The sequence below is a fragment of the Talaromyces rugulosus genome, chromosome I (assembly GCF_013368755.1).
Source record: "Talaromyces rugulosus chromosome I, complete sequence".
In the NCBI taxonomy this organism is placed as follows: Eukaryota; Fungi; Ascomycota; class Eurotiomycetes; order Eurotiales; family Trichocomaceae; genus Talaromyces; species Talaromyces rugulosus.
The window spans coordinates 4,071,015-4,087,830 of NC_049561.1; the positions used below are offsets into that span (position 1 = coordinate 4,071,015).

The 16,816-nt window shown below is 46.5% G+C and overlaps 8 protein-coding genes across 8 annotated transcripts; 3 read left to right on the forward strand and 5 right to left on the reverse strand.

The window, feature by feature from the left end:
- Positions 1–1,299: 1,299 nt before the first annotated feature.
- On the reverse strand, positions 1,300–2,325 carry TRUGW13939_01363 (uncharacterized protein; the record flags this gene model as incomplete). Its single annotated transcript, XM_035484564.1, has 1 exon — positions 1,300–2,325. The coding sequence occupies one exon, from the start codon at positions 2,323–2,325 to the stop codon at positions 1,300–1,302; it is 1,026 nt and encodes a 341-aa protein (XP_035340457.1).
- A 774-nt stretch (positions 2,326–3,099) lies between these two features.
- Positions 3,100–4,916, forward strand: TRUGW13939_01364 (uncharacterized protein; the record flags this gene model as incomplete). Its single annotated transcript, XM_035484565.1, has 3 exons — positions 3,100–3,405; positions 3,463–3,586; positions 3,637–4,916. 3 exons carry the CDS (start codon positions 3,100–3,102, stop codon positions 4,914–4,916), a joined length of 1,710 nt encoding a protein of 569 aa, XP_035340458.1.
- A 488-nt stretch (positions 4,917–5,404) lies between these two features.
- On the reverse strand, positions 5,405–5,797 carry TRUGW13939_01365 (uncharacterized protein; the record flags this gene model as incomplete). Its single annotated transcript, XM_035484566.1, has 1 exon — positions 5,405–5,797. The coding sequence occupies one exon, from the start codon at positions 5,795–5,797 to the stop codon at positions 5,405–5,407; it is 393 nt and encodes a 130-aa protein (XP_035340459.1).
- A 653-nt stretch (positions 5,798–6,450) lies between these two features.
- Positions 6,451–10,051, reverse strand: TRUGW13939_01366 (uncharacterized protein; the record flags this gene model as incomplete). Its single annotated transcript, XM_035484567.1, has 6 exons — positions 6,451–7,174; positions 7,220–7,536; positions 7,601–7,809; positions 8,388–9,337; positions 9,393–9,865; positions 9,923–10,051. 6 exons carry the CDS (start codon positions 10,049–10,051, stop codon positions 6,451–6,453), a joined length of 2,802 nt encoding a protein of 933 aa, XP_035340460.1.
- Positions 10,052–10,316: 265 nt separating this feature from the next.
- On the forward strand, positions 10,317–11,194 carry TRUGW13939_01367 (uncharacterized protein; the record flags this gene model as incomplete). The annotated part of the gene is made up of 3 exons (XM_035484568.1): positions 10,317–10,429; positions 10,499–11,105; positions 11,186–11,194. 3 exons carry the CDS (start codon positions 10,317–10,319, stop codon positions 11,192–11,194), a joined length of 729 nt encoding a protein of 242 aa, XP_035340461.1.
- A 53-nt stretch (positions 11,195–11,247) lies between these two features.
- On the reverse strand, positions 11,248–12,187 carry TRUGW13939_01368 (uncharacterized protein; the record flags this gene model as incomplete). The annotated part of the gene is made up of 2 exons (XM_035484569.1): positions 11,248–12,095; positions 12,145–12,187. The coding sequence occupies 2 exons, from the start codon at positions 12,185–12,187 to the stop codon at positions 11,248–11,250; spliced, it is 891 nt and encodes a 296-aa protein (XP_035340462.1).
- Positions 12,188–12,547: 360 nt separating this feature from the next.
- On the reverse strand, positions 12,548–14,029 carry TRUGW13939_01369 (uncharacterized protein; the record flags this gene model as incomplete). Its single annotated transcript, XM_035484570.1, has 2 exons — positions 12,548–13,358; positions 13,407–14,029. 2 exons carry the CDS (start codon positions 14,027–14,029, stop codon positions 12,548–12,550), a joined length of 1,434 nt encoding a protein of 477 aa, XP_035340463.1.
- A 1,805-nt stretch (positions 14,030–15,834) lies between these two features.
- On the forward strand, positions 15,835–16,800 carry TRUGW13939_01370 (uncharacterized protein; the record flags this gene model as incomplete). The annotated part of the gene is made up of 1 exon (XM_035484571.1): positions 15,835–16,800. The coding sequence occupies one exon, from the start codon at positions 15,835–15,837 to the stop codon at positions 16,798–16,800; it is 966 nt and encodes a 321-aa protein (XP_035340464.1).
- Between the last annotated feature and the right edge of the window lie 16 nt (positions 16,801–16,816).

The window sequence follows — 16,816 nt, forward strand, 5'->3', positions numbered from 1 at the left end:
CGGACCACAGCCGTGTCCCGGTGCTCTGTGCCGAAAAAGATTGTGGCAAGGGCCAGAAATGATGCGTCACCGAGGCGGTGGTCGATTCCTGGTATCGAATGTGCTTTCGTATCATCCGCCACCAAATCTTGGAATAAATTGGTACGTGTATAGTTTAGAAAAAGTTCGTTTTGTGGTATGGTGAGCATAGGGCCTAGAAGGCTACGTGATTGCGTCCCAGCCAAGACGAGAGAAGAGCCCTGCCGTGAGGAACCGCCAGGCCGGGAGATTACACCATTCGGATTTTGTTGTTCATAATGGACAAATGTAATGTCACGACTCCCACCGCATTTTAGATCGGCTTTAATACACCTGCGACACGCGGGCTGACCGAGATCTGTTGAATTTCGTTATTATTAATTACAAGCCAGGAGGGGGTGCCCACTAATACCGCATTTTATTCGGCGTCGCCGACAATTGGCACAACCTTTTGAGCGTCCTGCTACGCCAACCATTTCACGTAGATCATCACTGGGGACGGTGGAACAATCAGTACACCATATGTAGATGTGAGTAGGAGAATTAACTCAGCCGCTGGTGGGGCGGTGCCAACCGACGACAGGGTGCTTACTAACATTCCAATTCGGCCTCCAGTACCAATCTATACAGCTTATCCTGCCAGAAGACATAAATCAATAATCTCTCTAGATTACTTCAAATTATTTAAATTTATATAATTAGTAGGGTGGCCACCGGGACGGGAGTAAGCTCTCCTAATCGCTTTATATATTAAGCAAGTAATACATGTAAAATTTTAGTATTTTATTCACAAGTGGTATATAACTAGCCTGGGATATTTTTGACAAAAATTTACTGTAGGATAATATTTTGAATCACCCTGTTATGCCCTGCTTATATTTGCGTTCCTTTGGGAAATCAAGTCAACGTCGGTCGCGCTTTATGTTGTTGGGTATCTCGGTACGACCGAAATTCATTGGATTTGATTTTACTTTGGTCGGTGACCCAAAAAACATCCATATTGATGGATAATGGGTTGACTTCGTCTTCGGATGTTGTACTGAGAAGTGTCGGGGGAATCATTTCATAATAACTAGTGTAAGCAAATTGACAGAAGCGTACAAAGGTTTCTTCGTCTACGCCCATCCAATGAATAACTCCATTAACAAGGTTATTCAGAACGGGATATTGCCGCGCAACAACGGCGAAATGCAAGTAAAATTGTTGTTCCTTGCCCCGACGATGGAAGGAGTTATCCAAGGATAAGCGTGTGCTAGGAAAAAGGGTGCCCCAAGATATGATCTAAACCTTTAGGACCACTTCTCCATCTAAGACCTTACATGGCCAATCCATGGTCCACCGCAAATTTTCTGGCATGAGATGGCGAATGCCTCGCACGTCTTGTTGCACAACCTCAAATGCACCAAATCCATTCAACCACCAAACATGATCAAGTTCTTTCAACAGGACTAGTGCCCTACTCATCAGCGCCATTGCCAGTGGATCGTGTCTTCTAAGCATCTCAAGATACTCAGAGGAGCAATTGACAGGCATGAAACCAACAAAAGGCCGCAGGGCTGCTACAGTTGCGCCGGAGTAGTAAGCTTGATAGCATTTAAACACATAGTCTTTAGCTTGCATTAAAATGCTTCTTTCATCATGCTGCATCTCAATGATATTGAATGCATCCAAAAGCTGCGTGAGTTCCATTTTAATTTCTCGTAATTGCTCTTGGGCGGCGACAGGTAACCATTCCTCTAAGACAGTCTCAGGCGTAGCTCCGTTCCCTATCCAGCCATAGCCTAGTTGTTTGAGCACCTCTTTCTTGCTTGCAAAAAGGCGATTCGTAGCTTCTAACATCTTAAAAACCTGTATAGGGATATCGTACACCTCATTCTCGTGCTGTCGGTGAGAGATTAGCCAGTAGATATGAGAGAGCATAATAGCAGAAAGCCAAAGTTGGGGTGAAAGATCATTACGGGATGACAATTCTAGGTGATGGTGCACAAGTGCCCGATCGAGGTACCTCTGCAATGCTTTTGCCGCGAAAGCATCTTTTGGAAAATACATGTGTCGGTGAAGCGCAGAGAGTGCAAGCATCGGGTTCAAGACGGTTTCCGACTGGAATGACAACTGTGGTATGGTCTGCTGCCACATCTGTGTGTTGGCAGTTACGCTGTGTGGCATTGTGAGGCAGACCAACGTAGTGTAGTGGTGCATTAAACAGAGCTCTAATGCTCGCCACTGACCATCGCTCCCATCTAGCCTCGCATGAAGGGGCAAAGATAAAGGAGAAGGATCACCATAATATGATGTGACACGTTTCATTGTCAAGTTTCCGCGTATTTGCTTTTGAGGAGCACTCGCTGCGATGTGTACACCTTTTTGATGTGTTTCGGTGCTCCAATCACAACGTTGCATGCCGATATATCTTCGGCGACAATTTGAACAAATGGGCTTTGTTTCATCACACTATGACCAATGAGCACTCGGCAGCAAAGGCTTTGGTTGGGGTATAGTACCTTCACCTTGCGCCGTCTGCAATCGCGACAACCTGAGTGGGACTTTCTGAGCATACTTGCCTTCGCTGTGACAGAAAAACCGGTCAAATTCACCGGAGGCTTGATTTCTTCTTCTTTGACTCGCAAAAGTCAACCTCAACCTCGCACCGAAGATGCGAAGATGCGAAGATGCGAACACGCGAAGTTAGAAACTCGAAATGATGTCGCTGACGTAAGAAAAGTGGCCCTGTTACCCTGTGAGCCAATCAACATATGAAGCGAACTTCCGAGCCAACTTAGGAGTTAGATGTGGTATTGCATGAACAATCAAGCCCGCTTGACTTTGACAGCAGATGGTCAATCACAATGTATGCCGACATAATGTCAACAAGATGCCAAAATTCCGCCTAAAGAGATAGTAGCCATTAGCAAAAAAATAGCTTAGTAAACAGTAGGCGGTACTGAGAGTTATGTAGGTGCTTCATATTAGTGCCACGTTGCGGTGAAAAACTATATAATCATACATGACCTTGTCTTTATTGTCCTAACAGTTATAGACATCAATTGATATTCAATAACACTTTTTACCACGACATCGATAATGCCTCTTCTGCCATTGCCAAAAAGGGAGACCACTCAGTCCAAGTTGGACAGCCTCTACTTGAGGTTGAAGGACGTCTACATACCAACTCGAGATGGCAGTGAGCTTTGCGCTGATATCTTTCTACCCTTGAGTGTCGAACAATATGAGAAAGTCCCGGTCCTCTTATCCATGTGTCCCTATGGCAAAGATGTCCATGCCCTTGAATGGGGATTGCCACAGACGGACATTTACGCTAAGATGAATGCCAAAATCGAACCTCTAGGTCCCGACGCTGGGTTTGAGGCCCTCGATCCACTAATCTGGGTGCGTACTTATCAAGCGTGAACCGTGCATATATAACGAAAGCCTGACAAATGGCAGACCACAGAATTTGGATACGCTTTGATAAGAATCGATTGCCGGGGCGTGGGCGGAACTCCAGGAATGCTTGATCCTTTTGGACTCCAGAGAACACTCAAGTCGGGCCAGGACGCAGAGGGAAATGGTAGGCACTCTTGCTGTCCACTTATAAATATCTTTACTAACGTAGAGCAGACCTCTATGATGCCATCGAGTGGGCTGCACGTCAATCATGGTGCAACGGAAAGGTGGGAATGAGTGGTATCAGCTATCTCGGAATGGCTTGCTGGTGGGCAGCGCAACAGAACCCGCCATCTCTTAAAGCAGTAGTGCCATGGGAAGCTGGAAGTGATTTGCTGTATTCCTTATTTCGACCTGGGGGACTCTCTAATTCCAACTTCTTAGCGCATTGGTGGAAGAACTGTGTGCTTCCATACCAACATGGCCGTTTGGAAGGTGTATCAGAGGACGAGCTTCAAAGTCATCGAGTGGACTTTTTGAAATGCCGCAGTTGGGAATTTCGTAGCGATGGCTCATTCCCGATTCTAGACCGCCTCAGGAGGTTCGATAACATAAAAATTCCGTTCTATTCCTCTGCCAACTATATGGACACTGAGGTTCATGCTCCTGGAAATATTCTAGGTTATATGTGGGGCACATCACAGACAAAATACCTAGAGACACACACGGGGGATCATCTTCACGCCTTCTACAGTCGAGATGGAATAGATCGACAACGATGCTTTTTGGACCACTTCCTGAAGGACGATGGCAAATCTCTACAGGGAATTCCGAACGTTGATCTGCTCGTCAGAAAAGGTGCAAGAACTTATCGGCGTGCCGAGCAAGACTTCCCTCCGTACGATACTGAGTATCAAGAGTACTTCTTGACTTCTGACGGGCAACTCTTGGATGAATATCCGGGTAACAGCAATGAGATAATAGTTGAGTACACAGGTCTCAATAGTTCAAAGGTATTCTCTACCAAGCCTCTAGGCGAGAACTTCGAGCTGTTGGGATTTCCCTACATGGTTCTCGACGTCGCAACGACTGCCAAAGACATGGACCTGTTCATAACAATGACAAACATGGAACCGAGCGGGGATTTGGTTCAGCTGGAGGGTAATCACGGCGAACCATCCGTTGCAGTAACTCGTGGATATCTACGATTGTCGCATCGCGAGCTGGATGAACAGCGATCCACGGAGCATCTTGTGATTCTTAGCCACCAAAGCTCAGCACCAGTGGAACCAGATACACGATACCAGATCAAAGTTCCCATACAGGCAACAAGTATGGTATTTGAGAAGGGTCACAAAATCCAGATAGAGCTAGGTAGTCGAGACAGTGAAACTTTACTCGACGTGATGAAGCACCAGGGCTTCGACCGTACAATGGATCGCTTTGGAGGGAAGAACACAATTTTCAATGGAAGTAAGATTATCCTGCCTTTCGTCAGGCGCATCTATCAATAGATTAGTTAGTAGAAAAGATTAATTTTCTAAGATATCAGAGGGTCGTCAGGCTTGCAATCGTTTTACTCAGCACAATTCGACTTCTAGGGTATATCTTTCCAGGATGATAATTAGCTATGGTTGCATGATAGTACACTTGAAAATCTACTCAGGTGTAGCCAAGGGGATATTATGTATGTATGTATATTTACGTCTATCTAGCGCTCTAGTGTGAGCATGAGACCAGTTGACGCCAACTGGTGCACGGTATTCATTTCATATCTGATATTAAAATGTACCACGCAATTATCTGAGGGGTTTTTAATTTCAAATGTTGATAATCATAAGATCATTATGATTCATTATAGTTTACGAGTCTGTATGTTTGGGTTGAATGAGATAAATGGCTTTTTCTTCATTAATACCACAACTAAGTGCCTAGCTTTCCATAGCAAATAAACATTGTTTGTGAAGCAAGATGAACTAGGTAATACATGTAAGCAGCCCCATCACCTATTGTCTTCTATATGGACAATATTCAAGGACTTCGAATCCTCATCGCGATTGGTTCTACCCAACATGCCCACTATAAACCCACTTTCTTCGCCATTCAGCCTATCGTCCTCGGGTGCAATATAATTGACCATATCTGGATGATGGCCGGTTACGATCCATCCAGTAAAAGGATCAATCGGTTGTCGGGCGGAAAAATCACCCATAGCGCTGCCAACGCGAACAGGACCGTCGGTCGACATGATTTCACGTGCTTGTTTGCCCAAGTCGGATTCTGGTTGCATCAGGATCAAGCACGTTCCGTGTTCAAAGAGGACCCAGGTCTTTTTATTGTTGCCTAGGAGGTTCCTCCATAAATGGATCCGGGGATCAACGTCAGCGCTAGGCATGCTGATTCCGGGTAGATAGCGCACTACTCGTTGCCCGTTTAATAGGCTCTGGTGAGAATAGGTTTCATAAATGCTAAATTTGAGATTTGTAGGTGATTGTAAAGTATTAGAAGACGAAAGGAAAAGAAAGAGAGTACGAGGGAGAAGTAGCTGAGCATGTTTAGTGGGGAACTTTCAGCTCAGGCCCGTCAACTCTTGCCGATGTGACTCGGAGTAATCAATTTGATGAATGATTTAATTGGCGGTCACCTCAGAACACCAATCGACCTGGTCTTTTTGGCCATAGTCTCTCCGAAAATTGTCTCCAAATGTTTAGGTGGTAGACCACTAACATATCAATGTTGATACCACCAAGTCTACAGTTCGGCGTCCAACCAAATACATTTGTCTAAATCTAGCCAAGTCCTGCAAGTGTAATCCATTTCAGAGGCTAGTATGTTGTAGGGACGTGACTCGGTTGATCGCGCAACATTCCGTAGTGAGTTAGCCAAAAAGCGAGTTTCAGTTGATGATTTCCTTAAGATGCCGGGTTTGTAGGTGGACAATCTAAATAATCGTGGAGCGACGCTCCACTATGTGGGTTATTGGAAAAAGAAATAATGGAACAAAAGTCACAATTTAAAGGCAATAGAGAACATAAAGACCATCTGACATCACAACTTCACCCTGCCTGGGAGAATATCTTTCAACTCCCTCGATTGTCCAAGCCTCCAACTAACATCCTCACCCCAGTTTTCCCCTATCTGTGTATTGGACTCCTTCCACCGCCACCTTCTAACCGCCTGTTTGCTATCGGACGCCTCAATCAGATCTTTTACCCACCTCCCCACAATCGGAAACATCTTGAACCCATGCCCCGAGTCGCCAGACAGGATCACTACCGACGACGCAGTATTTGGCACATAGTCAATAATGAAGTCCGAGTCTTTCGTGTCTGCAAACCAACACAGGGACCTACGCACAAGAGGCCGATTTGCTAACCTGGGCAGCGTTTGCGCCAGCAAACGACGCAATTGGGATTCATCCTCCTGTGGTATAAATGTACTGGTCTCTAGCGACTGAGGGGCATGGGACACTCCTGTCGTTGTGTCGGTGTTAATATACCCACCACCCATAGGACACAGCTTTAGTAGGTTTGTCTTAGGATCGGGTTCGAAGAAGAACCCCAAATCCCTCGCGTAGGTAACAGGGATCCCTCGCAACTCGGATGTTTCCTCATCTGTGAGGTGTACATGTGCGACAGACCAGGACTTTGCAACGACCTGGTTCCCAACCTCGGGGACAAGCTTGGAGGCTGCTGCACCGGCGGCCACAATTACCAGCTCTGCAGGATGGAATTGGCCATTAACAGTTCTAATACCAATGCTCTTGCCGTCCCTATAGACAATTTTCGACACGGCCCCGTGTTTGCCCAAGAAATACCTTACACCGGAAGCTTGTGTCTCCCTATATACGGCTACCAGTGCATTCGCCGAATGAGCGTACCCGTCAAACTTGTTTATGTATCCTTTCCACCCCGGGAACCGGCCCTCAGCCTGCCAGAACCAACGTCGGATGTCGTCTTTCCCGTTCACCGGTATGACATGCGGGTCGATACGAGGGTGACTGGTAGCAGCGGTCTCGAACCTCTTCAACGTCTCGATTGCCTTATCGGGAGCGTCCCCTGAGACACAATGCAGAAAACCGGTTTGGTGAAAGTGTGGGGCGAAGAGGGGTGTTTTCCAGGCCTCTATAGCTTCCTACAAACATTCCATTAGCAAATTTTTATCCATTGACCTAGTTTTTGTTGCAACGTAAACATACAATTGTTAAGTCCGTGTAGAAGTTGTCCTCGTATTCAGCCCGAACAATCTTGTTCAAATCATTGGCGGCCGAGTGACCGGGGGGTATTTGGTCATCCTGCTCAAAAATAGTGACGTTATTGTATCCGTTTTGGACAAGATGCAGCGCCGTAGAGAGGCCAAAGGCGCCTCCGCCAACAATAACGATTCTACCACCTTTGGAGATCATGGCTGTTTCGATTTGTGATACGATAGTAACCTCGACTGCAGGAAAGTGAAACAGATATATGCACCGTTGGCCAACATCGAGTGGCTCGGGAGGCTTCCCGGCAGCGATGCGGGGATGCACGATAAAAAATCATGCGATAGCATCGGAAGCCCACCCGATGAGGGGTGTGACTACGTGTCAGTGCATGCAGTGGAGTGAATGAATTAAAACTAGTTCTTCTCGATTGCAGAGACACACCGATAATCAAAAACAGTTATAACAAGATCAACTACTTCATTAGGATTAGATGAAAGCAAGATGCATGTGGTTTCAATTTTAATATCTAATATCACTATATTCTGTACACGATAGCCTGCTCTAGTGGTTACTTGGGTATTTATAACCATTTAGAGGCAAGAATTCCTCCTTGATCATTCTCGGACTGGTGAAACGCCGCAGAATATCAGAGCTACCAGCCTTGTCATTAGTACCGCTAGCACGGGCACCACCAAATGATTGTTGTCCGATCAGAGCGGCAGTCGTCTTGCAGTCTAGTTCATGTTAGATTTAAAATTCACAAAAAGAGCAACACAAAACATACTGATGTAAAAATTTCCAGCAGCATAGCGAAGTGCATCCTCCGCTTCACGAATAACCTCGCGGTCCTTGGCGAAAACTGCACCTGTCAGTGCCAAACCGCCACCGGCTTTGTCGACATTTTTCAACACAGAACTCCATTCGGCATCCGGGTAGACATTGACTGCTACAACAGGTCCGAAAATTTCTTCGTTGAACAAGGGGTGGTCCGGAGATCGCGCTTTGTAGACGGTTGGATTTACAAAGAAACCAACGGAGTCATCGTATGTACCACCAGCAACCAACTCCAAGGACGGATCCGCATTGCTCGCATCAATAACACCCTTGATCTTGTTGAAGGAATTGCGGCCAATAACCGGACCCATGTAAGCTTCCAAGTCCTTGTCGGGGCTACCGATAGTAATTCCTTCGACACCGGCTTTCAGCAGGGAGAAAAACTCCTCTGCGCGAGATTCAGGAATATACACGCGCGAGGTTGCCGAACATTTCTGCCCTTGATACTCGAATGCACCGCGAATTGTATGGTTGACGGCCGATGGAATATCGGCCGAGTTATGGATTAGGTGGAAGTTCTTTCCACTGGTTTCACCCACAATTCGAGGGAACTCACGGTACGCCTTCTTGCCGATACCATCCCCGATTCTCGCATAGATAGACCTGAACACATCTGAAGAACCGATAAAGTTGAGGCCAGCAAAGTCCCAATGACGAAGAACCACATCTGTAACCTCCTCCGCGTCACCCGGGACGAATTGGACAACATCAGGTGGCAGACCGGCCTCAAGAAGGATCTTGTAAACCAAAGTACTCGCGTAGATATTCAATGGCGATGGCTTCCACAGAACGACGTTTCCCATCAAAGCGGGACCAGATAGCAGACTACCTCCCAGTGCAGTGAAGTTAAATGGTGAAATCGCGTAGACGAATCCTTCCAACGGCCGGTAATCCATTCGGCTACAAAATCAGCATTCTCATTTACTCGAAAGTTTTTGCGCGACAAAGATCTTACCTCCACATTCCATCGGTTCCCCGAGTAGGCTGTCGCTCTAACAATTCCGCCGCAAAGTTGCAGTTAAGTCGGAAAAAGTCAGCTAGTTCAGCTGCTGCATCAATCTCAGCCTGCCAGATGTTTTTTCCTTGGCCCAGCATCGTCGCCGCAATAAGTTCGTAGCGATACTTGGTCGTAATGAGCTCTGCGGCCTTGAGAAAGATGGCCGCGCGGTCTACAAACGGCGTGTTCTCCCAGCCCTTTTTGGCCTTCAGGGCAGACTCGATGGCGGTCGAGACCTGCTCCTTGGTTGCGAGAGGGAAATTTGTGAAGGAGGTTCCATGTTCGGCTGGGAGTGGCTGATCTAATGACTTTACTGCTGGTTGCACCTTGCCATTGAAATAGATGTTGCTCTCTGCTGGTAGTTGAGAACGGAGATCGGCCAGTGCAGCTTCTAACTGAAGACGCTCTTGGGACCCTCGTGTGTAGAGCGGCTGTTTCCAAAGATGAATTAGTGTTTGTAGCTCCAATATATTCGCAAAATCACCCACATTAGGCTCGTTCCTAGCATCCGGGAGTCTAAATGGTACAGTCGCTTTGTACCGAGTTTGGTTGAGAGAGACAGGACGCAGGCGGCCAGGGGCAGCCAACCTTGATCGAAGGAGCGTTCGCGAAGCCATGATCAATGAGATGGAAAATAGTAAAGCTTCTAAGAGAGCTTGTATCTCCAAGTTGCGACCGAGCACTTTATCTTCCACACCGATCGGGAACGTACCCGATCTGGACCATCGCCTTACTACAGTGCGGGAACGAAGCCGATGGGGAATTGTATACCCCTCATGGAATGGACCGGCCTGGCCTAGGTCAGTTTGGCTTGCAGTGCCTTTGGTAAATCCATGTCGGTGTCCTAGATTGCAAAGGTTATCATCGTATATCCAAAAAGCTATGGAGGTGATGACCGGAGAACGCAATGGCTTGTTGCAGAAACTTGGAGGGGATCTGACTGCAGCCGCTCTCTCAACGGTGTTAATATCTCCAGGGGTTACAATAATCGACAGGTATGGATTAACAAAAATAATTATAATAATGATACTTGTAATGACACAGAACTTGCTGACACGTAACAGAGCCTTAGTCGAGAAAGCCTCCCACCACAAGCCTCTGCTTCGAAGCCTACGCTCCCACGCTCGCGATGCCCTCAAACATCCGAGGAAATTTATCTGTTCCCGTGCCCATGGCCAAGTCTTTACATTATACGCCGCGACATATTGTGTGGCCAACACAACTGAGACAATAACCAAGAAAACACACCCCTCGATCTCTGAGGGAGTAACGTTCCTCTCTACATTTCTCGTCAACGTCCCACTCGGCGTCTTGAAAGACGTGCGATTCGCACAGCTCTTTGGCATTTCAAATAAGCTCAATACTGCCCAAGGCCTACCTGTCCCAAGAAATACAGGCTCACTGGCCATAACAGCGACGCTTCTCACAAGGGACGCAATCACCATTTACGGATCGTTTCAGCTCGCACAGCGCTGTTCAGTCATTATTCCCGACAGTGTAGCTAGTCACCCGTATTCCAAAACTATCATCACGCAGATGGTAGTACCAGTTTTATCCCAGCTCGTTGCAACACCGCTGCATTTGCTAAGCATTGATTTGTACAACCGTCCGAATGGAGTGCCCTTGAAAAGCAGGCTCAACGTAGTCTGGAGAGATCTACCATCAGCAACGGTAATCCGGTGTATTAGAATTATCCCAGCATTTGGATTCGGTTGTCTTACGAACATGGGATTGAGATCTCTTTTTCATAGGTGCACTGATTCTTCATATTTATGATGTATGAAGCAATTGAATTTAACCTTTAGTGCTTTAGTTACTTCGTGTCATTAACATGTCTTGTCCCATCCATGAGCCTGGCAATTGTAACAGCCTCGCGCAACGCTCTGCCAATGTGACCCCGTACTCCGGCTTCCTCCATAGTCATCAGTCCTCCAATGGTGCATCCCTCAGGTGACGTGCCCTGGTCCTTCAACTGCGCCGGACTCACCCCGCTCTGAAGCATCGTAGCTGTTCCCTGCATCGCCTGGAAAATAATTGTATGCGCCAGGTTCCTAGGCATCCCGACCGCCACCGCAGCGTCAATCATTGCATCTACAATGACAGAAAACATTGCTGGAGTTGATCCTGCCACAGCCGTTGTCGCATCCATCAAATTCGGGGGGATATGGACCGTCTTGCCTACTCGGGAGAAAATTGCGTCCGTAAGTTGCAAATATTTTCCCGGGATTGTATGCCCTGGCTCAATCTCAATCGCTGTGAGAGACTGGGATACAAGAGCAGCTATGTTGGGTAATGTGCGGATAACACAAGCCTGCCCTTCTATGGTATTGCTACCGTATAGCGTGTCCTCGATTTGCTGACGAGTCCAACCCGCAGCGACACTAATGATCAGTTTATTCATCGAGGCAGCGCCCAGGCCAGGCTGTTTCAATGCCGTCTCAATAATGCTGGGGTCCAGTGCCATAATAACCACACTAGCTTCATTCACAGCTTTCACGTTGTCGCCGACAGCAACGGTGAGTGTTTCTCCATATTGGGAAAACGCCTTGGTGAGTCGCTGCTCTGACTCATTACTCTGAACACACGCAATGTATCGACCGAACGGTATTGTCCCTTCAGGAGCGGTGAGTAAGCTTTGGAGGATTGCAGTTCCCAAATTTCCTAGCGTGGGTCAGCTAGGCGTCTCGTGTGCATAGGGATGATAACAAACCGCAGCCTAAGATGCAGACTGTGCTGTTTTTTACTTCGGCCATTGTAACACAATGAATTATGGCAATTTTTCAGTTGATCCAAGAGAGGATCAATCAACGGCAGACCTGATGAGTTGGCTACTTGACAGTTCCTTGGTGGATCTTATCTACGGAGTCGGAAAGGCATCCGAGCGATGAGGGGAACTGAGATCAGGTTGTTGATAGGCATGTACCCCGCAACAGAAGTCTAGAGCAGAGTATAGGCCGGGAATGCGTCCGATATTCATGCTTCACGATCTTTTCTAATATGTTGAAACTATCCTCAGTGCTTGAGGAAAACAGAACATAATTACTAAAGCGACGTTCAGATTGATCAATTCAGATAGATATCATCCGACGTCCCACGACCATGTCATTCGTTATTTACGTAGAAAAAGTAACAGCCGACTTCAGCCTTCTCCCAGCTTCTGCCTTAAGTGCCCGATATTCATCCCCTGTCCTCAAGACCGCATCCCGATTCTCAATCGCCCGCCGAAGTAGATAGGCTTGACACTCTCCCAGTCCTCCCCACGTAGAGCACTTGTATACTTTCGGATCCCCATCTGGGCCCTTTAATTGTAGCAAACTAAAACTTACTTCGTCGGACATGCCGTGCAACTGTGCATAGCCCACTGGCACTGTAGGCAATTTGGCTTTCAGCCGTTGTTGGTGTAGCTGGTGGCAAGCGAGTACACTAGCTTTGTTGTGACTGGCTAAAAACAAATTGATAGAGGGAAAGGCACGACCTCCCTTGCGTCCAAATTCTCCTATTTCTTTTCTCAGTGCACCTTGGGAAATAGTATTGTAGGCATCATCGGTATGTTGCTTAGTATCGTGGATTAAAGATCTCTCGTCAGTAGCGATATATGCTCCGCGTACCAATTTCAACCCCAGGGTGAAACCTTCTTCGTTGGCCACAGCGAGGTGCTTGGATAAAGTATCGGGAGTGCTCTTTAGATATGCCTGGTATGTGTTGTAAATCAATGCATATCCGTCGCCATTGTATTTTTTCATCAGTTCCATGGTGAGGCGGAGAATACCCCATTGGAAATGCTGAGACTCGGCGTCTACCAATATGCGAACGCCTCGCTCCTTGCATTTTATAGAAATCTCATCCAGTGCATCAATCATCTGGGATGGCGGCAGTTCCTTTGCGGCAAAGGCATTAGTGACAGTCGGGCCAGCTCCAGTCAACCTAACAAGTTAGCATGGTTTCATATTACAGTGGAGAGTGAAAGCTAACTTGACAGCCAGGTAATCACCTTCACCAAGTAGCTCGACTGTATCGACCGTTCCCTTTCTCCAGGCTTCGATATGAGGACAAAATGTACTTCCAGAGACATTCTCTCCCACCTTCTGCGTAATGCCTAGACCCTGTTGTGCATTTGTCCGATGATCAAATACCGTCTCTTTGGCGTACGTCATGATTGTACCCTGAAATCCCATATCTTTGAAGTGGCGGATCGTGGATTTCACCTCGTTATGAGTTTCCCCGGCACAGAATTGTTTGTAGAATACCGATTTCATAATCCAATGCAGCGCCACATTTTTATCCACATCAAAAAGGAGATTTCTGTGAGGCTTACAAAGGAAGGATAATATCGACAGAGAAGGACGAAGTAGATATGGTTTGGAAGAGATGGCAGAAATGAGGAGTGATCTAAGCAGCACGCTGGCGGGTAGACCTGACAGAGGTGGGAGAGCGGCCTTGGCTTCAGGTTTACTTTTCAACCCAGTCAACACTGAAGTTGAATTGAACCGTGGTTGCAAGCCGCATGTGATTTTATGAAGTGATCCTCCGGATCGTGGGGTAACAGTGGCCAGTTTGGTGGCAATTGATGCTTTGCTGGTAGAAAAGAGAGCCATTTTGTGTTTGGTATAGACCATGTATATTGCTAGAGTTCATTCATTTGGTGCGGCAGTTTATTGTTATAATAGTGAAATATGGTTTATGTGAAGCATTATTTGCTACTAAGAGATCTCGGTAGAACTTCCCGACGATACTTCTATCTCTGTGCGGGGTCACATATCATGGGGAGCATATGCTGTATCATCGCTATTAGAACCGATAGATACCCAACGGTTATCTATAATTCGGAACACCTCCCGAGCCAATCTATAAGCTTTTCATGTCACAAGACATACTCATAGAGGAAATCCGGGTCGTTTTTCCTACTTCGGTCTAGTTCGGGAGAGTCATCTGTTGACCAGAGCAGTGACGGAGTGGAAGGCCTGATTCTTCACGTCATATATTGATCATGCTCTAATAATCTCGAAAATCTACTCTAATATGTTTATTATGAGCGTTAACTTGTGTTGGATTTGTCCAGTTAGGCTGTCGCAGACCCTAGTGCATAGACATCACTTCTCTTGCGTTTTTGTTTAGCCTTGTAGAGTATGAAATAAGTTCACGTACAATATGGAAATACTATCCGGTAATGGAATAAGGGTCCATACTCAGGGCTGCAGGTAGGCTAGGTTAGGCTGTAATGGGTGCGAATGTTTAGTTATTCCTGCAGACTAGTATAACCTCGAAAAATATCGGTGGTACATCCGGAACTGTCTAGGGGTAGCTTCCGGGCCTAATCCTATGCATATAACTTATTTTTTATCTAATTTATTTCCACGGGTGGTCATGGATCTTGTTCCACACTATCTCCCATCACCCCAAGCGAGCGACGCATGTTTTGGCGTCGAACGGAGCCGTTTCCGAACCAGATCGCCAGCGCAAAGTCAATTACTATTCAAGTCGAGGGTGTAAATAACGTTTTGTATCTCGCTGAAATTTATAAATAGAGAAAGTTTCACTATACGCAGATAAATACTTTCATAACTAAGATCTTACAAAAGAAATGTATTCAAATAACTCTTTTATTAGTGTCTAGGATTAATCAATACCCTTTCTTTTTGAGAGATGCAACTGTTATTTTTATCGATCACTGAAATCAGCTCCTCTATTAAACACTCGTTGTGAATATTAAAATATCCTTTAGCCAACACAGCCTGGAGAATAATAACAATCTCTCCCGGTGTTGGTATTTGCACCCTTATTAAATGACATATAGGTGTGAAGCGTCTGAGGAGCCTGTCACCCCGGCTGTAACTTAATAAATTATAAGCAATACTATTCCAGAGAATAATGTTATAGTCATATGACCTGAAATTCCATCAACTTACTCTCAACGATGTTGAAGTCCTACATCAATGATACGTATGTGTGGATTATATATAAATATATACTGCTTGTACATATGTAGATGCATATGATGTACATCAAGTAGGTCGTGAAATAATTTATGAATGACCAAACATCATTTCATGTAAACAATAGTTGATGCGAGAGGATAGAAAATTTCTTATAGCGCTCGCCGACTTCGCATGTGTTGAACTGCGCCAAGAATATTCTAGCTCCTGCACAGCAGTAAGCATGATGATCTAGTAAATATGATAACTTGTTGAGAAAATCACTGCAGGTTCATGTATCTAGTTGAAACGGTAGTAATAAGGATCTAGTGTTTCGGGAGCGGGCCCGATATGCTCTACAAGTTGGATAGATTAATATTTGGTTTCGGCTAACGTACCGACAAAGGCCTTTATAATAGGTGCCATGACTTCTTGAAAGAAGGCTACCAAGTAATATCAGAATAACAGAGAACTTGAAAAAATCAACCATGTCCACTCCTCATGTGCCACCAGCAGGAGTCTGGGTTCCTGTTGTAACAGCATTCAACCACCAATCCGATACTATCGACATAGACGCACACAAAAAGTACTGCGCCTACTTGTCCAAATATTTAACCGGCCTAGTTATCCTGGGAACCAATGCAGAGGCATTTTTACTCACGCGTGATGAGCGTGCCCAGGCCATCCGCGCTGCTCGCGAGGCTGTAGGCCCAACTTACCCCATCATGGCTGGTGTGGGAGCACACTCAACAAAGCAAGTGCTAGAACTTTCTGAGGACGCCGCGAAAGCAGGGGCAAACTATCTGCTTGTTCTTCCCCCGGCATATTTCGACAAGGCTACGACTCCGTCAACAGTCAAACGCTTCTTCGCCGACGTGGCCGCTAAAGCATCCTTGCCCGTGGTCGTCTACAACTTCCCCGGTGTGACGAATGGGGTAGACATCGACTCAGACACCATCGAGGCAATCGTACAGGCTTCTGCAGCAGCCTCCCCCAACGGCAGGAGCAACGTTGTGGGAGTTAAACTCACCTGCGCCCAGGTCGGGAAGATTACCCGGCTCACCGCGGCATTTGGACCAGATGAGTTTGCGGTATTTGGGGGTCAATCCGACTTCTTGATTGGTGGCTTGTCCGTTGGATCAGCAGGGTGTATTGCTGCCTTCGCAAATATTGCGCCCAAGACTATATCGCAGATTTATCGGCTTTATAAAGAAGGGAAAGTTGAGGAAGCATTGACCTTGCACCGGAAGGCAGCGTTGGTGGAGAGTCCTTGTAAGGATGGAATTGCAGCAACCAAGTTTGCTGCTGCAATATCATCGGCCACTAGGGCGGGAGTTGAGGACCCAGAAGATAAGTTTCGACCCAGGACGCCGTATGAAGAGCCGGGGGAAGCAATCAAGGCGAATGTGAGGAAAGTTATGGCGGAAATTTCAGCGATTGACGATACACTGTGAGATAATAACCACAGAT